Source organism: Cetorhinus maximus, chromosome 3, assembly GCF_964194155.1.
Source record: "Cetorhinus maximus chromosome 3, sCetMax3.hap1.1, whole genome shotgun sequence".
Classification (NCBI taxonomy): domain Eukaryota; kingdom Metazoa; phylum Chordata; class Chondrichthyes; order Lamniformes; family Cetorhinidae; genus Cetorhinus; species Cetorhinus maximus.
In genome coordinates, this window is record NC_135881.1 from 95,004,397 (window position 1) to 95,021,172 (window position 16,776).

At 42.2% G+C, this 16,776-nt stretch overlaps 1 protein-coding gene across 1 annotated transcript in view; it reads left to right on the forward strand.

Annotated features, from left to right (window-relative positions):
- The first annotated feature begins 1,022 nt into the window (after positions 1 to 1,022).
- Positions 1,023 to 16,776, forward strand: part of galnt12 (UDP-N-acetyl-alpha-D-galactosamine:polypeptide N-acetylgalactosaminyltransferase 12) — a 63,507-nt gene continuing 47,753 nt past the window's right edge. Inside the window, exon 1 of the mRNA XM_078538742.1 lies at positions 1,023 to 1,472. Coding sequence (XP_078394868.1) covers positions 1,087 to 1,472 — 386 coding nt within the window. The 5' untranslated portion in view covers positions 1,023 to 1,086. The remainder of the gene's footprint in view (positions 1,473 to 16,776) is intronic.

Genomic DNA, 16,776 nt, shown 5'->3' on the forward strand with positions numbered 1-16,776 from the left:
AATGTTAATCAGTAGTTTAGAATAGAGACTGGTTTGACAAGCACACATGCTCTGTTACTTGTATTAACAGCATGTGCTTCATCTTACATGGGTCTCTGTCTGCAGTATCTTGTTTACCAACTCACTTACCAGTAGATAGACGTGTTGAGCAAAGTGACCCAACAGAGGAACATAGTACACCACATCAACAGTATTAACCTCATCAACACTCTTTGTTACCTCTTCAAAAAACTCCAACAAATTAGTTAAACACGATTTTGCCTTGAGAAACTGGCTTTCCTTAATTAACCTGCATTTGTCTGTGTGACTATTAATTATGTCCCAGATTATTGTTTCTAGAAGTTTCCCCTCCCCCAAAGTTATACTGACATGCCCTGTCGTACCTCTTATTAATTTAAAACCTTTCCAGTGTATTAATTACTTCCTCTTTCAACATGGCCCAGGTAACTCTTCCTTGTTAAAGACAGATGTAAAGTATTCAGTTAATACCTTAGCTATGCCTCTGCCTCCATGCTTAAATTCCCTTTTTGTTCCCTAATTAGTCCTATTCCTCCTTTTACCACCCTTTTAATCCAAACTCTGCTGTCGAGAGTCTTAACTTGCAGCATGTCCTGATCTCCTATCATCCCTACATTGACTCCGGGTTAGGCAATGCCTGATTTTGAAATTCTCATCTTTGTTTTCAAATCCCTCCCTGTAATCTCCTCCAGCCTCTGGTATCTACCCTCCTCCTCTATGGCTGCACATGTACCTTCAGCGCCCCGCCCCCCCTCAAACCCCCGTCTCCAGGGAAACGGCTCAACATTCGGCCCCTTTCCGCGACAGGTCCCGCCCACACTATGACGGAACATCCGGGAGGAATTTGCATTAGAAAGTTTGAGGAGCGGCTTCGGCGGGTCCGGAGCTGGAGCTGGAGTCGGAGTGAAACCTGTGCCTGAAATCGGGCTCGGTGACCGCAGCCTTCCTGCTTGGGGAGCTTTGGCCTCACCGCCTGATGGTTGGAGTTTGAAGCCCCGGCACTCGCCTCCTTTCCCCCCCCCCCCCCCTCCCCCCAGTCCGTGTCCCTCTGCTGCTGCTTTGGGGACTATGTTGCTGGGCAGGCGGCGGCGCTCCAGGCCGCTCCTGCTGCTGTGCTGCGGGATGATCGCCCTGGGCTTCGTGATTCTCAGCCGGAGCGGCCAGCAGGAAACAGAGCGCCGGGACCAGGCTCCTGGAGCTGCCGGGGCAGCTGGGACTGACGGCGGCCCCGACTCTCTCAGCGAGTCCGAGTATGAACGTTTACAGAGAGCCGTGTATGAGAAGCCTGCGATGGATGTGAATGGGCTGGGAGAGCTGGGCGCAGCGGTTCACCTGAACCTGCAGGGCGAAGAGAAGAAGAAGGAGGAGGAGAGTATCAGCAAACATCAGATTAACACTTATGTGAGCGACAGGATCTCGCTGCGCCGCCGACTGCCGGAGAGATGGAACCCCCTGTAAGTGAAAGGAGGGCATGGGGCTCAAAGCGTCGATCCACACACCAAACTCCTTGGTGCCCCACAGCGACAACTTACATATTTATATAGGACATGTCTTTATGCTCCCTTGGGGCATAAGAAAATGTCCAAAGACGCTTCACAGGAGGGATGCTGAACCACTTAAGGCGATAATATGACACATGACTGTAAACTTGGTCATAGAGGTAGCTTATAAGGAGCAGCTTAAAGAAGCGAAAAGAGACGCACAGGAGGGAGGAAATTCAGATGCTTGAGAGTTTGGCAGTGGAAGGCAGAGCCAAAGAGGCCAAAAATTGAGGAATGCAGAAATCTTGGAGGGTTATTGAGCTGAAGGAGATTAGAGAGATAGGCAGGGGTGAGACAATGGAATAATGTTGCAGCCAGGATGAGAATTCTAAAATCGGGATGTTGCTCAACTGGGATCTAGTGTAAGTCAGTGAGTACGTGGGTGAATGCGATGGTGCAGCATAGTGTTGGGTGACTTTACGTTTTTTGAAGATGGTAGGTGGGAGATTGGCATTGAGTACATTGGGATAATTAAGCCCAGAGGTAACAAAGGGTATGAATGAGGGTTTCAGCATCAGATACAATGAAGCAAAGGTGTAAGTACTACTGCTTAGTGATGGTGCAGATATGTGGTCTGGATCACCTCTTGGGGTCAAGTATGATACCAAGGTTGTGAACAGTGTGGTTCAGCTTTAGAATATTACCAGAGAAAATGATGGAGTTGGTTAGGGAAGGAAGATAATGGCTTTGCACTTTCCAATGTTTAGTTGAAGGAAATTGCAGCTCACCCTGTACTGGATGTTGGGCAAGCAGCCTAACAATTTAGGGAAAGTCGAGTTGTCAACTAGAGGTGTTGGTCTGGTAGAGCTTGGTCGCTAGCTTACATGCCCCACCACACCCTGCCTTCCTCTGTGCCCCGTCACACTGTTTACAAACCAGTCTGTGTAACTCTTTCGAGTACATTCACAGTTCTTGACTTTTTTTTTTCCGGGAGTGGGACATGAACCCACAACCTTCTGATTCAAAGGCGAGGGTGTTATGAACTGAGCCACAGCTGACGCCTCAACCAGTCTGTGTACGCGTAGCAGTATATAGACACGACAAATGAATTTGTTAGGAAAATTCACAGGCCAATGATTTAAATCAGCTGTGGTGTTAAAGAAATGATTTATGACAGTCAAACAAAATTTTTGTGCTTTTTTTTTACTCCCAACTGAGCTCTAAGAGAAATGGAGAGAAATAAAGTTTACTGGTTCTTTGAGTCTAAAAGCTTTGGAAAAAATCACTCAGAAGCATGAGTTAAACCTATTTTCCCTTGTTGCTTAATTGTTGTGCATAACATCTAGTGGAAAGTGAGATTTAAAAAAAAACTTACATGGGATGTGGGTGTCACTGGCAAAGCCAACATTTATTGCCTATCCCTAATTGCCCTCGAAGGTGGTGGTGAACCACCATCTTGAACCGGCGCAGTCCAAGTTGTGTAGATGCACTCAAAGTGCTGTTAAGAAGGGAGTTAGGGAGTTTCAGGATTTTGATCCAGCGACAGTGAAAGAACAGTGATATAGTTCTAAGTCAGGATGATGTGTGGCTTGGAGGGGAACTTGTAGATGATGGTGTCCCCATGCACCTGCTGCCATTGCCCTTCTGAGGGTAGAGGTTACAAGTTTGGAAGGTGCTGTTGAAGGAGCATTAGTGAGTTGCTGCAGTGCATCTTATATGCATACATACTGTGTCAGTGGTGGAGGGAATGAATGTTGGAAGTGGTGGGTGGGTTCTGGTGAAGCAGACTGCTTTGTCCTGGATAGTGTCGAGCTTCTTGTGTGATGGAGCCACAGTCATACAGGCAAATGGAGAATATTCCACCACATTCCTGTATTGTCCATTGTGGATGGTGGACAGACTTTGGGGAGAATTCTCGGTCTCTGATCTTCTCTTGTAGAGACAATGTTTGTCCAGTTCAGTTTCAAGTCTATGTTAAACCCTGGAATGTTGAAAGTGGGGATTCAGTGTCGGTAATGCAAATGAATGCCAAGGGAGACTTGTGGCTAGATTCTCTCTTCTTGGAGATGGTCATTGCCTGGCACTTAAATGGCAAGTAACATTCACACCACACATCAGTCAAAGCCTGAATGTTGTCCAGGTCTTGTGGTACATGGACATGAACTGCTTCAGTATCTGAGGAGCTGCAAATGGTACTGAACATTCTCTGCAACCATCAGCGAACATCCCCACCTTATGGTGGAGGGAAGGTTATTAATGAAGCAGTTGAAGATAGTTGGGCCCAGGACACTACCCAGAGGAACTCCTGCAGTGATGTCCTGGGACTGAGGTGATTGACCTCCAAAAACCACAACCATCTATCTTTGGGCTAGGTATGACTCCAACCAATGGAGAGTTTTCCTCCAATTCCCATTGACCAGTTTTGCTAGGGCTCCTTGATGCCACACTTGGTCATATGCTGCCTTGATTTCAAGGGCAGTCACTCTGGAATTCAGCTCTTTTATCCATATTTGTATCAAGGCTGTAATGAGGCCTGAAGACGAGTGGCCGTGGCGGAACTCAAACTGAGCATCGGTGAGCAGGTTATTGCAGTATAAAATGCCACTCGATAACACTGTCAATGACACCTTCCGTCACTTTGATATATGGACGGCTGCTAATTGGATGGTAATTAGCTGGGTTGGATTTGCTTGTGTTTTGTGGACAGGACATACCTGGGCAATTTTCCGCATTGCCAGATAGATGCCAGTGTTGTAGCTGTTCTGCAGCACTTTAACTGTTGATCCAGATTTTGTAAGGACAGAACAAAATTGATTAAACCCTGGAATATTCCAATTGCCAGATTTTCTCAGTGTAGAAAAAAGTTTACAATGCTTATCTAAATTGACAAAATGTTGATTATGGTATGTCAGCTGATATGGTATTTTGTAATGATAGAATGTTATACCATACATAGACTTGCACTTCTAATTCACTTTTCACAACTTCAGAATGTCAAAGTACTTTAGAGCTGAGTTAATTACTTTTGAAGTATAGTCACTTGAGGACTCTTATTGAGATTTTCTTGAGAGCTACATTTTTGGTTCTTTTCATTCTCTTTTATTAGGTGATGCAGTTTCATAGTAACATGACCTTCTATATTCATTTTTTTTAGGGTTTCCTATCGATAGGTTGCATAAATACCAAAGGGTGTGTGTGTATCCAATATATATAAAATCTTTTAACTTAGAATCTATAAATATCTATGAATTTTTTTTGTTAATTTCCATACTCTTTCCAAAATGAAAATTACCTTGTGCCAAGCAGTCAGAACTTACTGGGAATGAGTCTCACATCTGCAGCTCCTTTTAAAAATTGATTGCAAGCAATTAGCAGTCTCTAGCATTCTTTGGTTTTGTTCTGCCAATTTCAAAATTCTTTCCCCTCAATTTCTGTTTAAAATGAGTGCTGACAAAAATGTCAGGACACTGACTTCCAAAGGTCTAATTGTGCAACAAAGGGAATGTGCACAAATTAATTTAGCAGTACCAAGCTAACCTTCAGATAACGAATGGTTTAAGTCACATATATTTTACATTTCAGTGATTCTCCTTTCTCCAAGTCAATGCATTTGAGAGAATATTTAAAGAATTTGGGAGCCAGACAGAAGAGTTCATTCAGATGGAGGCCCCACTATTTCCCCACCTCTTTGGCCTCTGTTAGCCCCTACTGCTGCTTCTCTTTCCCACCCGCCCATCCTCTGAGCCTGAGCCAGGTCCCGCCCCAACTTGGGCACTGCGGCCGCTGATCTTGCGTGGTTGTTGCTGAGTGAAGCCTCCTGCTGCTTGTTACTATCCTGTTCTCTCGCCCTGGTCTGAGCTCAACGGGACCTGCCAGAATAACTGCTCCAGCATTGCCAATCACAGGTTCCCTCTTTCCTGCCCTTGCTGCTCCACCAATCATAGAATCAGTCTCTGAAGGAGCAGCAAGACTGCGAGAGGGAACCTGTGATTGGAGGAGCAACTGCTCAGATTCTGTTTCTCCAACTTATGGGGCAACTTTCTTTTCCTTTGCCTTGGATTGTTCTGGGGGCTTTTGAGGGTGAATTTGCCCACTGCCCATGTACTTTGAACCCTGGTCATTTGTAATGTAACAAAGAAGGCAGCCATTTGCCCCGTGGCAAGTTCTCTCAAACAAATAAGATGACCAGATAATCTGCTTCAGTGGATGCTGTTTTTTTTTTTCTTCATTCGTTTATGGGATATGAGCATCGCTAGCTAGGCCAGCATTTATTGCCCATCCCTAATTACCCTTGTTCAGAGGGCATTTAAGAGTCAACCACATTTTTGTGGGTCTGGAGTCATGTGTAGGCCAGACCAGGTAAGGATGACAGACTTCCTTCCCTAAAGGGCATTAGTGAACCAGACGGGTTTTTACAACAATCAGCAATGGTTTCGTGGTGATCACCAGATTTATAATTCCAGATTTTTTTTTTATTGAATTCAAATTTTACCATCTGCCGTGGTGGGATTTGAACCTGGGTCCCCAGAGCATTACCGTGGGCCTCTGGAATACTTGTCTAGTGACAATACCACTTTGCTACCGCCGATTGCTTAATATTTGACAGGATACTAGAGAACACCCCAACCCTTATTCAAATAGTGCCATTGGACCTTTTAAGTTCACCTGAGAAGGCAGACAGGATCTTGGTTTGATATCTCACCTGAAAGATGAGATCTCCAACAGTGCAGCAGTCCCTCAGTACTGTAATAAAAACAAAAACTACTGCGGATGCTGGAAATCCAAAACAAAAACAGAATTACCTGGAAAAACTCAGCAGGTCTGGCAGCATCGGCGGAGAAGAAAAGAGTTGACGTTTCGAGTCCTCATGACCCTTCAGTTCTGCTGAAGGGTCATGAGGACTCGAAACGTCAACTCTTTTCTTCTCCGCCGATGCTGCCAGACCTGCTGAGTTTTTCCAGGTAATTCTGTTTTTGCCTCAGTACTGTAGTTTGGTTTATGTGTTCAGTGTCTGGAGTGGGATTTGAAACACAAACTTCTCACTTGAGTGAGGTGCTACCACTGAGCCAAGGCTGAAATAGTGTATTATATAAGTAATCCACATGAGTTCTTTGCATACGTTGTGTTCGTACTACATCTGTTTATCTGTTTTCTATATTTGCCAGTAAACCTGTGTTTAACATTGAGATTTTTTAATGGCTCATTTTCAGGAATTAGAATAGCTTTGGCTAAACATTGGCTTTATGGAAGGTCAATTAATCAAAATCACTTTCGAGAAGCACATTTAAAAATTGTAAGGATGCAGACTAATAGAGAGATATGGGAGTGAGTTAGGTAAAGAGAGGAAAACAACCAATTGGAAGAAGTAGATCTGCACAAATTTGGAATTAATTTGACAGTTTTGTACTACTTTTGCCACAATATGAACTGGTTCACGATTAATAGACAGGCAGTTGCTGCTTTTGTATCTAACTTTGGAAATCAGTTTTCTATATGAAGAATACAAGATATACAGGAGATTTTAAAGTAATTTACTGTTATTAAGTGTTGATAGCGTATAGAATCATAGAATTTTCAGTACATTAGACGCCTAAGATCCACTGTCTTTGCTCTTTTGGAGCTGTCGACTCTAAACCTGTTTCCCTGATTTCCTCAGATCCTGCAGTGATGTGTATAAGTATTCTAAATCAATACTAATCATAGTGCTTGAGCGTCATAAACCGCTATTGCCATCTATGGTATCTGGGCAGTGATAGATCATGGATCATTAGGATCAAATCAGGAGTTCAGATCTATTTGGATACATAAAACTCCTGATATTGTTCCTGAAGCACTGTGACTAATTATTATATATATTCTACTTCATACGGCTAAGTACAGTAGTACCTTGATGTGGGTGAGAGCATCTATATAAAGCTGCAGCAAAGAGGTGAACAGAGAAGGCACATTTACAAGGAGCGTTGTGTGTGTGTGTGTGTGTGTGTGTGTGTGTGTGTGTGTGTGTGTGTGTGTGTGTGTGTGTGTGTAATACAGTTAAACAAGACAGCCAAGTACATTAGGGCAGGGATTTGAATTGGACATTTTCTTGCTGTTTCAGTTTTGCCAGAGCCGACCTGACTGTTTAACAGGCTTTATTAAAGAGGTTGGACAAATGAGCCTCTGGAGAATCTGTGCCAGCAAAACTGTTGTGAACCTAGCTAAGGAGTTTGTGCTAGAGTGTGCCATTTGGATGACAATCTTTGCTGTAGACATCGGATAGAATACAGCTGCCAGTGAACATGACTTGAAGGTCAAGTCAGTTGAGTGGCAAAATGAGAGATCTAATGAGAGGCAGAGTTAGGGAACTTTGGAACTGCACATGGTGCCACATTTGTGTGGTGAGTGATACGGGCGCTTCTGGCCGTGTAAGACATATGACTATTTAAAGTGAAATCTACCTTTTTATTTGAAAGTATCATTTGAATGTCAGTTCATGTTTAATTAGCCTTTGTTCCGATTTTGTGTTAAACTATAATCTACAAAAAGTGGAACCTTGTTGGGAATTTCTTCGTTTGGGGCTCATCAATTAGGTTATTTTGGTTTACGGTTCCCCCATGAGGATCATAACACAATGGATTGGTAACAATGGAGTGACATTTACGAGCAAGTTACAAGAAATGTTTATTTGATTAACATTCTTGTTCAATAGACCAAGACGGTTGAGCTCAGAAAACATCCAACTTTCTCCCAGTCAAATTAAGAAATTATTTTTAAGGCTGGTATGAAGGATTAACAGACTGTCCATAATTACATGTGTTCATTGATCTTGGGTCACAAATTAAAGTGTAACTTTCATAGAAAACATTCAGGCATCCTTTTTACCCCCCGGTGTTTTACAGTCCAGTAGCTTTTACTGAAGAGCAGCAACTTTGTTGTGAATTATTTGCTCCACAGCCTTGACTTCAACTCTTAACAAATGTCAGTAACATTTTGGATCCTGTCAAAATTCTAAGTATTAGTCTGTATACTATCAGGTTAGGCATTGTGTTCAGAGTGAACTTGCATATGCTGTGCATCTCCTTGAGCAATGAGCACAAAGTTTACTTCACTTTTAGGTGTGAAATTATATTTCTTTTTAAGCAACAAGCTATGATGATCTGGAATGCACTGCCTGAATAGGTGGGGGAAGCAGATTCAAAAGTTTTAATAGGGAGTTGGATCTATAATTAAAAAGGAGAAATTTGCCTGGATGTTGGGAAAGATCTAGGAGTGGGACTATTTGGAAAGCTCTTTCAAAACTGGCTTGGCGTGATTGGCTGAATGGCTGCCTCTTGTGTTGTATGCTCCTTGTTATCCTCCCCCACTCTCCCTACAGCCTGCAAAGCTCACCCAGCATTCATGTTTCTCGTTACTATCCAGTGACTTGATGTAGAAAATGCAATGTCTAGATTTTATAGCCACAAGTATACTTAATGATTTCTAAAGGAGAGCATATGCATATTGTGCAATTTGAACAGTTGCTAAGAGAACTGATGTTTTGTCTAAAACTTATCATTAGTTTCAGGCTTATGTTCCGTAAGTGTTTGAAGTTTGTGTAGGAAATCTAACTTGTAGAGTTACCTTTCATGATGCCATGGTCTGGGAAAATGTTAATTACTACATTAATAAATGTTGTATGCAATCCTACTCACTGATAAACACCAAATGGTTAGCACAGTAATTGTTATATTTCTGATAAGAGTAACAGTGAGTATTGATAACAAACAGGTGCCTCATGAAGTTAAACCTGAAGGTTAGGAACATAGAAATACTTGGAAAGATTGCTTGTATACCGATGAGTAAGTCTGATTCCCTTCAACTGAATGTCTGCTCCAGTATACCAGGTTCAGCAAATTATGGTCACTTCTGCATGTGAACTCATGTGTACGAGGAACTGAGATCCAGGCCAGGATTTTACAGGCTTGCAAGTGGTCTGAGGCTTTCCTAGCATTCTGAGCTAACTTTGTGGACTGATGAAGTGTTGTGCTGTAGGAGTAATTATTGTGCTACTGTAGAAATAGAGATTCGTCTAAAGTCCTTGTAACTGTTGAGACGCTGTAGCAGTCATTAAAAATTTATGGCCCAGCAAACTAAGTGCTTTTTAGAGAAGGGTGTATGCATATTGCACAATATGAACAGCTGTGAGGAGAATTTGTTTTTATCTCAGTATCTAAAGCTCACTTTAATGTGAAAGCAGCAGGTAGACGCATTACCTATAATTGTTTCATTCAAATGAATAATTTCTGCCTATTTCAGAGCATTGACTGTCTTGCACTTTTGTAACCAATCTATTCCACTTGTTTTCTTTTAGCATAGATTTTTGAATGAGGGATTGCTAGTATTCTATTATTAACCTAAAGCTGTAGCTTCAAATAAAATTCTGATTATTCCTCTACATCCCGAGCTACCTATCTGTTTTTGTTCATAGAGGACTCTAGGAACACGTCTCACAATTTACTCAAAATGATTCCCACAGGACCGCATGTGCCAGTTTGATTCTTGGGTTTTTAGTCATTTTACCTGATTTTTGCAGACAAGGAGATGAGGACAAGTAAGATGTTAAGCAGGATGATATTTTTCTAGGGAAAAAAAACCCTTGTTGCTTCATTACCTTCCATATAATGCATGTATGTGAACAAACAAAACTGCTGGATAGGTTGACTAGCTGGTCAGTCAAGATTGTTCTACACTGTCATGGTTAACCTAACACCATAACCCCATTGCTGTGCCTGAACACCCCAACCACCACACAAACTCATGAGAGGAGGTACAAACAGCAGAAAAAATACTCTAGTCTAGTTCCACAGCAGTAGGGAGGAATATGGGGAATATGCTCCAAACAAATTCTAGGAGATGACAGCGACTGGTTGGCACATTCCTTAATACCTCACTTACCATTTTTTAGGTGTGATGCTAAATATTAAGTTAGTTATGCCATTCTTTAATAGCAAATATCAGATCTTAGTCACAGAAGTATGTTCAACTTTAGAATTGTAGGAGAAAAATGGCTCGGATGAAGCACAGCAGACAATGAGCCATGGTCTTGCCTTTGCACAGAGCACAAATGGCTGAATGGAACCACTAAAACACTGAGGTTGTCACAGAAGGTGCTGCATTATACTTGTAAGGTGCACAATACTTCATAGATATTTTACTCGCTAGTCTGTGTTATGCCAAGTTTTTTTTCACAAAATGTATCAACAAACTTCTTGTTCGTGATGTACATGGCAGTAAATGAGGCAGTCTCTACCTTTCCAATATTTAATCAAACTGGGACATTTTTTTGCTACATTTTCACAGCAAAACCTATGTACATAGGGGTACCGTATGCAACTGTAGTCAACACCCAAAGACAAGTTAGCTTAGTAATTATAAAAATGTCCACTGAAGTGTAACACTGTTCTGTACCATATCTATTTTGTCTCCTGTATATCATGTTCTTGCTCTGAATTCTGGATTAGTGTATCTATGTGTTAGAGGGATTTATGATAGTAACCATTGTGAGTATGAATTAATGCAGTGCCATAGGAAATTATCTGAAATGCATTTACATTTATATAGCACCTTTGTTATGCTATAGCAACTCAAAGTGACTCTTGCAGTTAATTACTTTTGAACTGAAATATGTTGCTTACAAATGGGATAACTTAGGAACTTGAGTAACTGAAGAAAAAACAAGATATAATGGTTTTGTGGATTTTCTTTGTTTAAATTGTAACATACACACTAATGTTTAGGGAAGGAAGACTATTATTTGAACATTAAAACCACAAACCTTTAGGTTCGAGGAAGGATGCATTCAGAGTCTCGGATTCTGATGACGCACCCTAAATTTTATGTTGGGCCGGTAGTCATTGTAAACACATCACTAAGCTACCAGGATATCCTGTATATGTTTCAATAACTGCCAGGCAGATGTTACAGCTCCTTGGGTAACAGAATTTGAAAACCTTTGAGCTTGTGGATATTTGATTACCTTTTTGTTTTATCAGCATGCTTATGGATCAGTTATTTGGATTCCTTACTTGCATTTGTGTGTATGTGATATTTGTGAACGTATTGTATTTGCACCATAGCCACTACCACAGCAGGCATTGCTCAGTCTTTAGCCACAATTCTAAAATTATGATAGAGTGAAAGGCAGGAAAGGTAAAAAGCATCGTTGTAGGTTTTCTGAAGTGCGGCATTAGACAACATATTCCCACCCCAGCCCCCTCACCCATGAGAGTCTGTGAAGAATTTCTAAAGTCCGAACAATGCAAACCTTTCACGTTCTCCTCTGTTTTCAATAGTCTCATGCATGCTTATGAAATTGATACAATTGGCAGAGCCTTAAATTTGAGCAGGAAGCGAATGGCAATGCTGAAAGAGCTAGAGAGAAACAGAAACAGGGTGGGTAATTTGGCTAGGACTATTTCTTCATGTAGAAGATAACTTTGACTGAGCAGAATGTATTGTAACTGCTGAGCTAAAAGCAAAAAACTGCGGATGCTCGAAATCCAAAACAGAAACAGAAATACCTGGAAAAACTCAGCAGGTCTGGCAGCATCGGCGGAGAAGAGCACAGTTGACATTTCGAGTCCTCATGACGGCAACTGTGCTCTTCTCCGCCGATGCTGCCAGACCTGCTGAGTTTTTCCAGGTATTTCTGTTTCTGTTTTTGTATTGTAACTGCTGTCTGTTTCTCTGTATACTTGATTTAAAAAGTAAAATTATGTTCAATTTATTTGAGCAGGCTGTGCTGTTTTGAGGCCAGAGCTGATGGCCAGTTAGCATTTTTGGTAGCTAATGAGGCTTCTTTGTTCCTTTCTGATATTTTGTCACTCTACTATTTTAGTATAATTTTATGATTTTTCACCTCCTTGGTAGTGGTGCTGTTTTTAAGGAAGTCTAAATGTCATCCATCTTTTGGTGATCTTATTGAAACTTATTAAATTCTAAGTGGGTTCTCCTGGCTGGAGAGTGCAGAACTCTAGGCCACAGACTCAGAATAAGGGGTTAGCCATTTAGGACTGAGATGAGAAGAAATCTATGCGCAGAGGATTGAGAGTCTTTGGAATTTTCTGTTCTAGTGCGGCGTGGGTGCCGAGTTGGAGTTGATATTCAAGGCCAAGAGACATGGACCTTTGGACATTAAGGGAATCCAGGTATATTGGTTAGGTGGGAAAGTAGAAATTCAGTCATAACCTTGTTATCATGGAGCAGGCTCAATAAACTGTACATTATACTCCTGTTCCTGGTTCTAGTGGTGCCTTGAAACTTGGGTGTCATGAAAACATCCCTATGCCTTTTTCTATATTCAGCAATCTAATGGCACAGTATAGTTCCAAAGAACAATGAGGAGACACTGGTTGCTAGTGGGAACCCAGAATTGGTTGGATTAATTGTAGGGGGCTACTAATGGAAGGTCAGACTTTTCTTCTTTTTGTAGAGTAAAGCACACTCCAGAAATTGGTACAATTTAAAGCTCTGCCAACTGTACCAAAGAAAAGCGAATGCTATAAATCTGAAATAAAACAATAACTTGTATTTATTTAGCACCTTTAATATAATAAAGAATCCCATGCTGCTTCACAGGGGCATAAAACGAAATGTGACACCAAGCCACATAAGACGTTAGGGCAAAAACAAAAATACCTGGAAAAACTCAGCAGGTCTGACAACATCTGCGGAGAGGAACACAGTTAACGTTTCGAGTCCGTATGACTCTTCAACAGAACTAAGGAAAAATAGAAAAGAGGTGAAATATAAGCTGGTTTAAGGGGGCGGGGGGTGGGTGGGACAGGTAGAGCTGGATAGAGGGCCAGTGATTGGTGGAGATAACCAAAAGATGCCATAGACAAAAGTGTTGAAGCTAGTGATATTATCTAAGGAATGTGATAATAAAGGTACAGATAGCCCTAGTCGGGGTGGGGTGGGGGGGAAGGGATCGAAATAGGCTAAAAGGCAGAGATAAAACAATGGATGGAAATACATTTAAAAATAATGGAAATAGGTGGGAAAAGAAAAATTTATATAAATTATTGGAAAAAAGGGGGATCGGAAAGGGGGTGGGGATGGAGGAGAGAGTTCATGATCTAAAATTGTTGAACTCAACATTCAGTCCGAAAGGCTGTAAAGTGCCTAGTCGGAAGATGAGGTGCTGTTCCTCCAGTTTGCGTTGAGCTTCACTGGAACAATGTAGCAGGCCAAGGACGGACATGTGGGCATGAGAGCAGGGTGAAGGGAAGATGTGTTTGGTGGTGACATCATGCTGGAGTTGGCGGAAATGGCGGACGATGACCCTTTGAGCAGCATTTCACTTGCACTTCCCTCAATTTAGTCTACTGCATTCGCTGCTCCCAATGCGGTTTCCTCTACGTTGGAGAGACCAAACGCAGACTGGGTGACCGCTTTGCAGAACACCTTCGGTCTATCCGCAAGCATGACCCAGACCTCCCTGTCGCTTGCCATTTCAACACTCCACCCTTCCCTCATGCCCACATGTCCGTCCTTGGCCTGCTGCATTGTTCCAGTGAAGCTCAACACAAACTGGAGGAACAGCACCTCATCTTCCGACTAAGCACTTTACAGCCTTCCGGACTGAATGTTTAGTTCAACAATTTTAGATCATGAACTCTCTCCTCCATCCCCATCCCCTTTCTGATCCCCCTTTTTTCCAATGATTTATATAGATTTTTCTTTTCCCACCTATTTCCATTATTTTTAAATGTATTTCCATCCATTGTTTTGTCTCTACCTTTTAGCCTATTTCGATCCCTTCCCCTCCACCCCACCCCCACTAGGGCTATCTGTACCTTTATGATTACATTCCTTAGATAATATCACCGGCTTCAACACCTCTTTGTCCTTTTGTCTATGACATCTTTTGGTTATCTCCACCTATCACTGGCCCTCTATTCAGCTCTGCCTGTCCCACCCCCCCTTAAACCAGTTTATATTTCACCTCTTTTCTATTTTTCCTTAGTTCTGTTGAAGAGTCATACGGACTCGAAACGTTAACTGTGTTCCTCTCTGCAGATGCTGTTAGACCTGCTGAGTTTTTCCAGGTATTTTTGTTTTTGGTTTGGATTTCCAGCATCTGCAGTTTTTTGCTTTTATATTTTGACATTAGGGCAGCTGACCAAAACCTTGCTTGAAGAGGTAGGTTTTAAGGAGAAGCGGAGAGATTTAGGGAGGGAATTCCAGAAGTTAGGGCCTAGCTGAAGGCACAGCCAAGAATGTGGATCAATTAAAGTTGGGAAAGCTCAAGAGGTCAGATTTAGAGGAATGCAGATATCTCAAGAGGTTGTAGGGTTGCAGGAAATTTGAGATAGGGAAGGGCCAGGCCATGGAGGGATTTTAAAATGAGGAGGAGGATTTTAACTTTGGAGCATTTCTTAACCAGATGCCAGTGTAGATCAACGAGCACAGTAGCGATGAATGAACAGGATTTCGTGTGAGTTGGGACACGGGCTGCAGAATTTGGATGACCGCAATTTTGAAGGGTGGAATGCTGGTCAGGAATGCCATGAAATAGTCAAATCTGGTGTATTAAAAGCATGAGGGCGTCTGCAGCAGAACAGCTGAGGTGGGGAGGAGCCTTGCGATTTAGGAGTTGGAAATTGGTGATTCTAGTGACTGCACAGATATATAGTTCAAAGCTCATCTTGTGGTCAAATAAAATATTATTCCATGATTGCGAACAGTTTGGTTCAGCCACAGATGGTTATCAGGAAGAGGCACGGAGTTGGTGGCTTTGGAGCAGGGTTTCTAGTGGGGACTAAAAAAAATGGCTTTAGTCTTCTCAATTAAAGAGGAAATTTCTGTTCATCCAGTACTGGATGTCAGGCAAACAGTCTGATAATTGAGAGTCAGTGGAGGAGTCAAGTGAGATGTTGGTGAGGTAAAGCTGGATGCTGTCGCCATAAGTATAGAAACTGATGTTACGTTTTTGGATGATTATCACCGTGAGGCAGCATGAAGATCAGAAATGGCAGGGGCCAAAGGTAGATCCTTGGGGGACACCAGAGGTAATTGTGCAGTAATAGGAAGAGAAGCCATTGGTGGTGAATCTCTGGCTGTGATTAGATAGATAATATTGGAACCATTTGAGAGCAGTCTCACCGAGCTGAATGACAGTGGAGCAGCATTAGAAGAGAATGGTTGTGTCAAAGGCTACAGGCAGCTTGAGAGGGAAGAGCAGGGGATAGTTTGCCTTTGTCACAGTCAGATAGGATGTCATTTGTGACTTTGATAAGAGCCGTTTCGGTATTCTGATTGGGGTGGAAATCTGATTGGAGGGATTCAAAAATGGAGTTCTGGGTGAAGTAGGCATAGATTTGGGAGGTGATAACATGTTGAAGGACTTTGGAGATAGGTTGGTCACTTACAAGGATGGAGGAGTCAAGGTTTAGTTATATGAGGAGTCAGAGGCAGAATCTGAGGAGAGAGAATTGTTAACAATGCTTAGCTAACGTGGGAGCTTGGAAGTGTTGAGTGGTCAGTAATTTAGTTTATTCTCTTATTCTCCCCAATGTAGTGGAGATTATGCTGTGAGTAACACACACAAGACTAAGTTGAATGAAGTACATGTTGGGAGCAGTGGAATAGTGGTTATGTTACTGGATTAGTAATCCAGAAGCCTGGGCCAATTATTTGGGGATAAGTTCAATTTAATCACAGCAGTGGTGAACTTAAATTCAATTGATTAAATAAATGTGAAATAAGCTGGTATCAACCAGGTAACCATGAAACTACTGGGATTGTTGTAAAAACCCATCAGGTTTACTAATGTCCTTTAGGGAATGAAATCTGCAATCTTTACTTGGTCCGGCCTAAGTATGACTCCAGACCCATAGCAATGTGTACGTCTCTTAACTTCCTTTTAAATGGCCAGCCATCCGCTAGGTTATAGCAAAAAATTACGAAAAAATGCCTAAAGAATTAAACTGGAACAACAGAAGCACTGAACATGGCAAAGGCACACCCAGCAAAGTTATCCTGACTAATGTGGGAAACAAAATTGGGACAAAAGCGGCCCCACAGACTAGCCAAACAGCAGCCTGACATAATCATGCTCTCATAATCAAACCTTTCAGTCAGTGTCGTGGACTCCTCCGTCATAATCCCTGGCTGTGTCCTGTCCAACAGCAGAACAGACCCACCAGAGGTGGTGGCACTGTGGTTTACAGCAGAGTGGAAGCGGACCTGGAAATTCTCAACATTGATTCCAGGCCTTAGGTAGTCTCATGGCATCATCTCCTGGCCTGGCACTTTC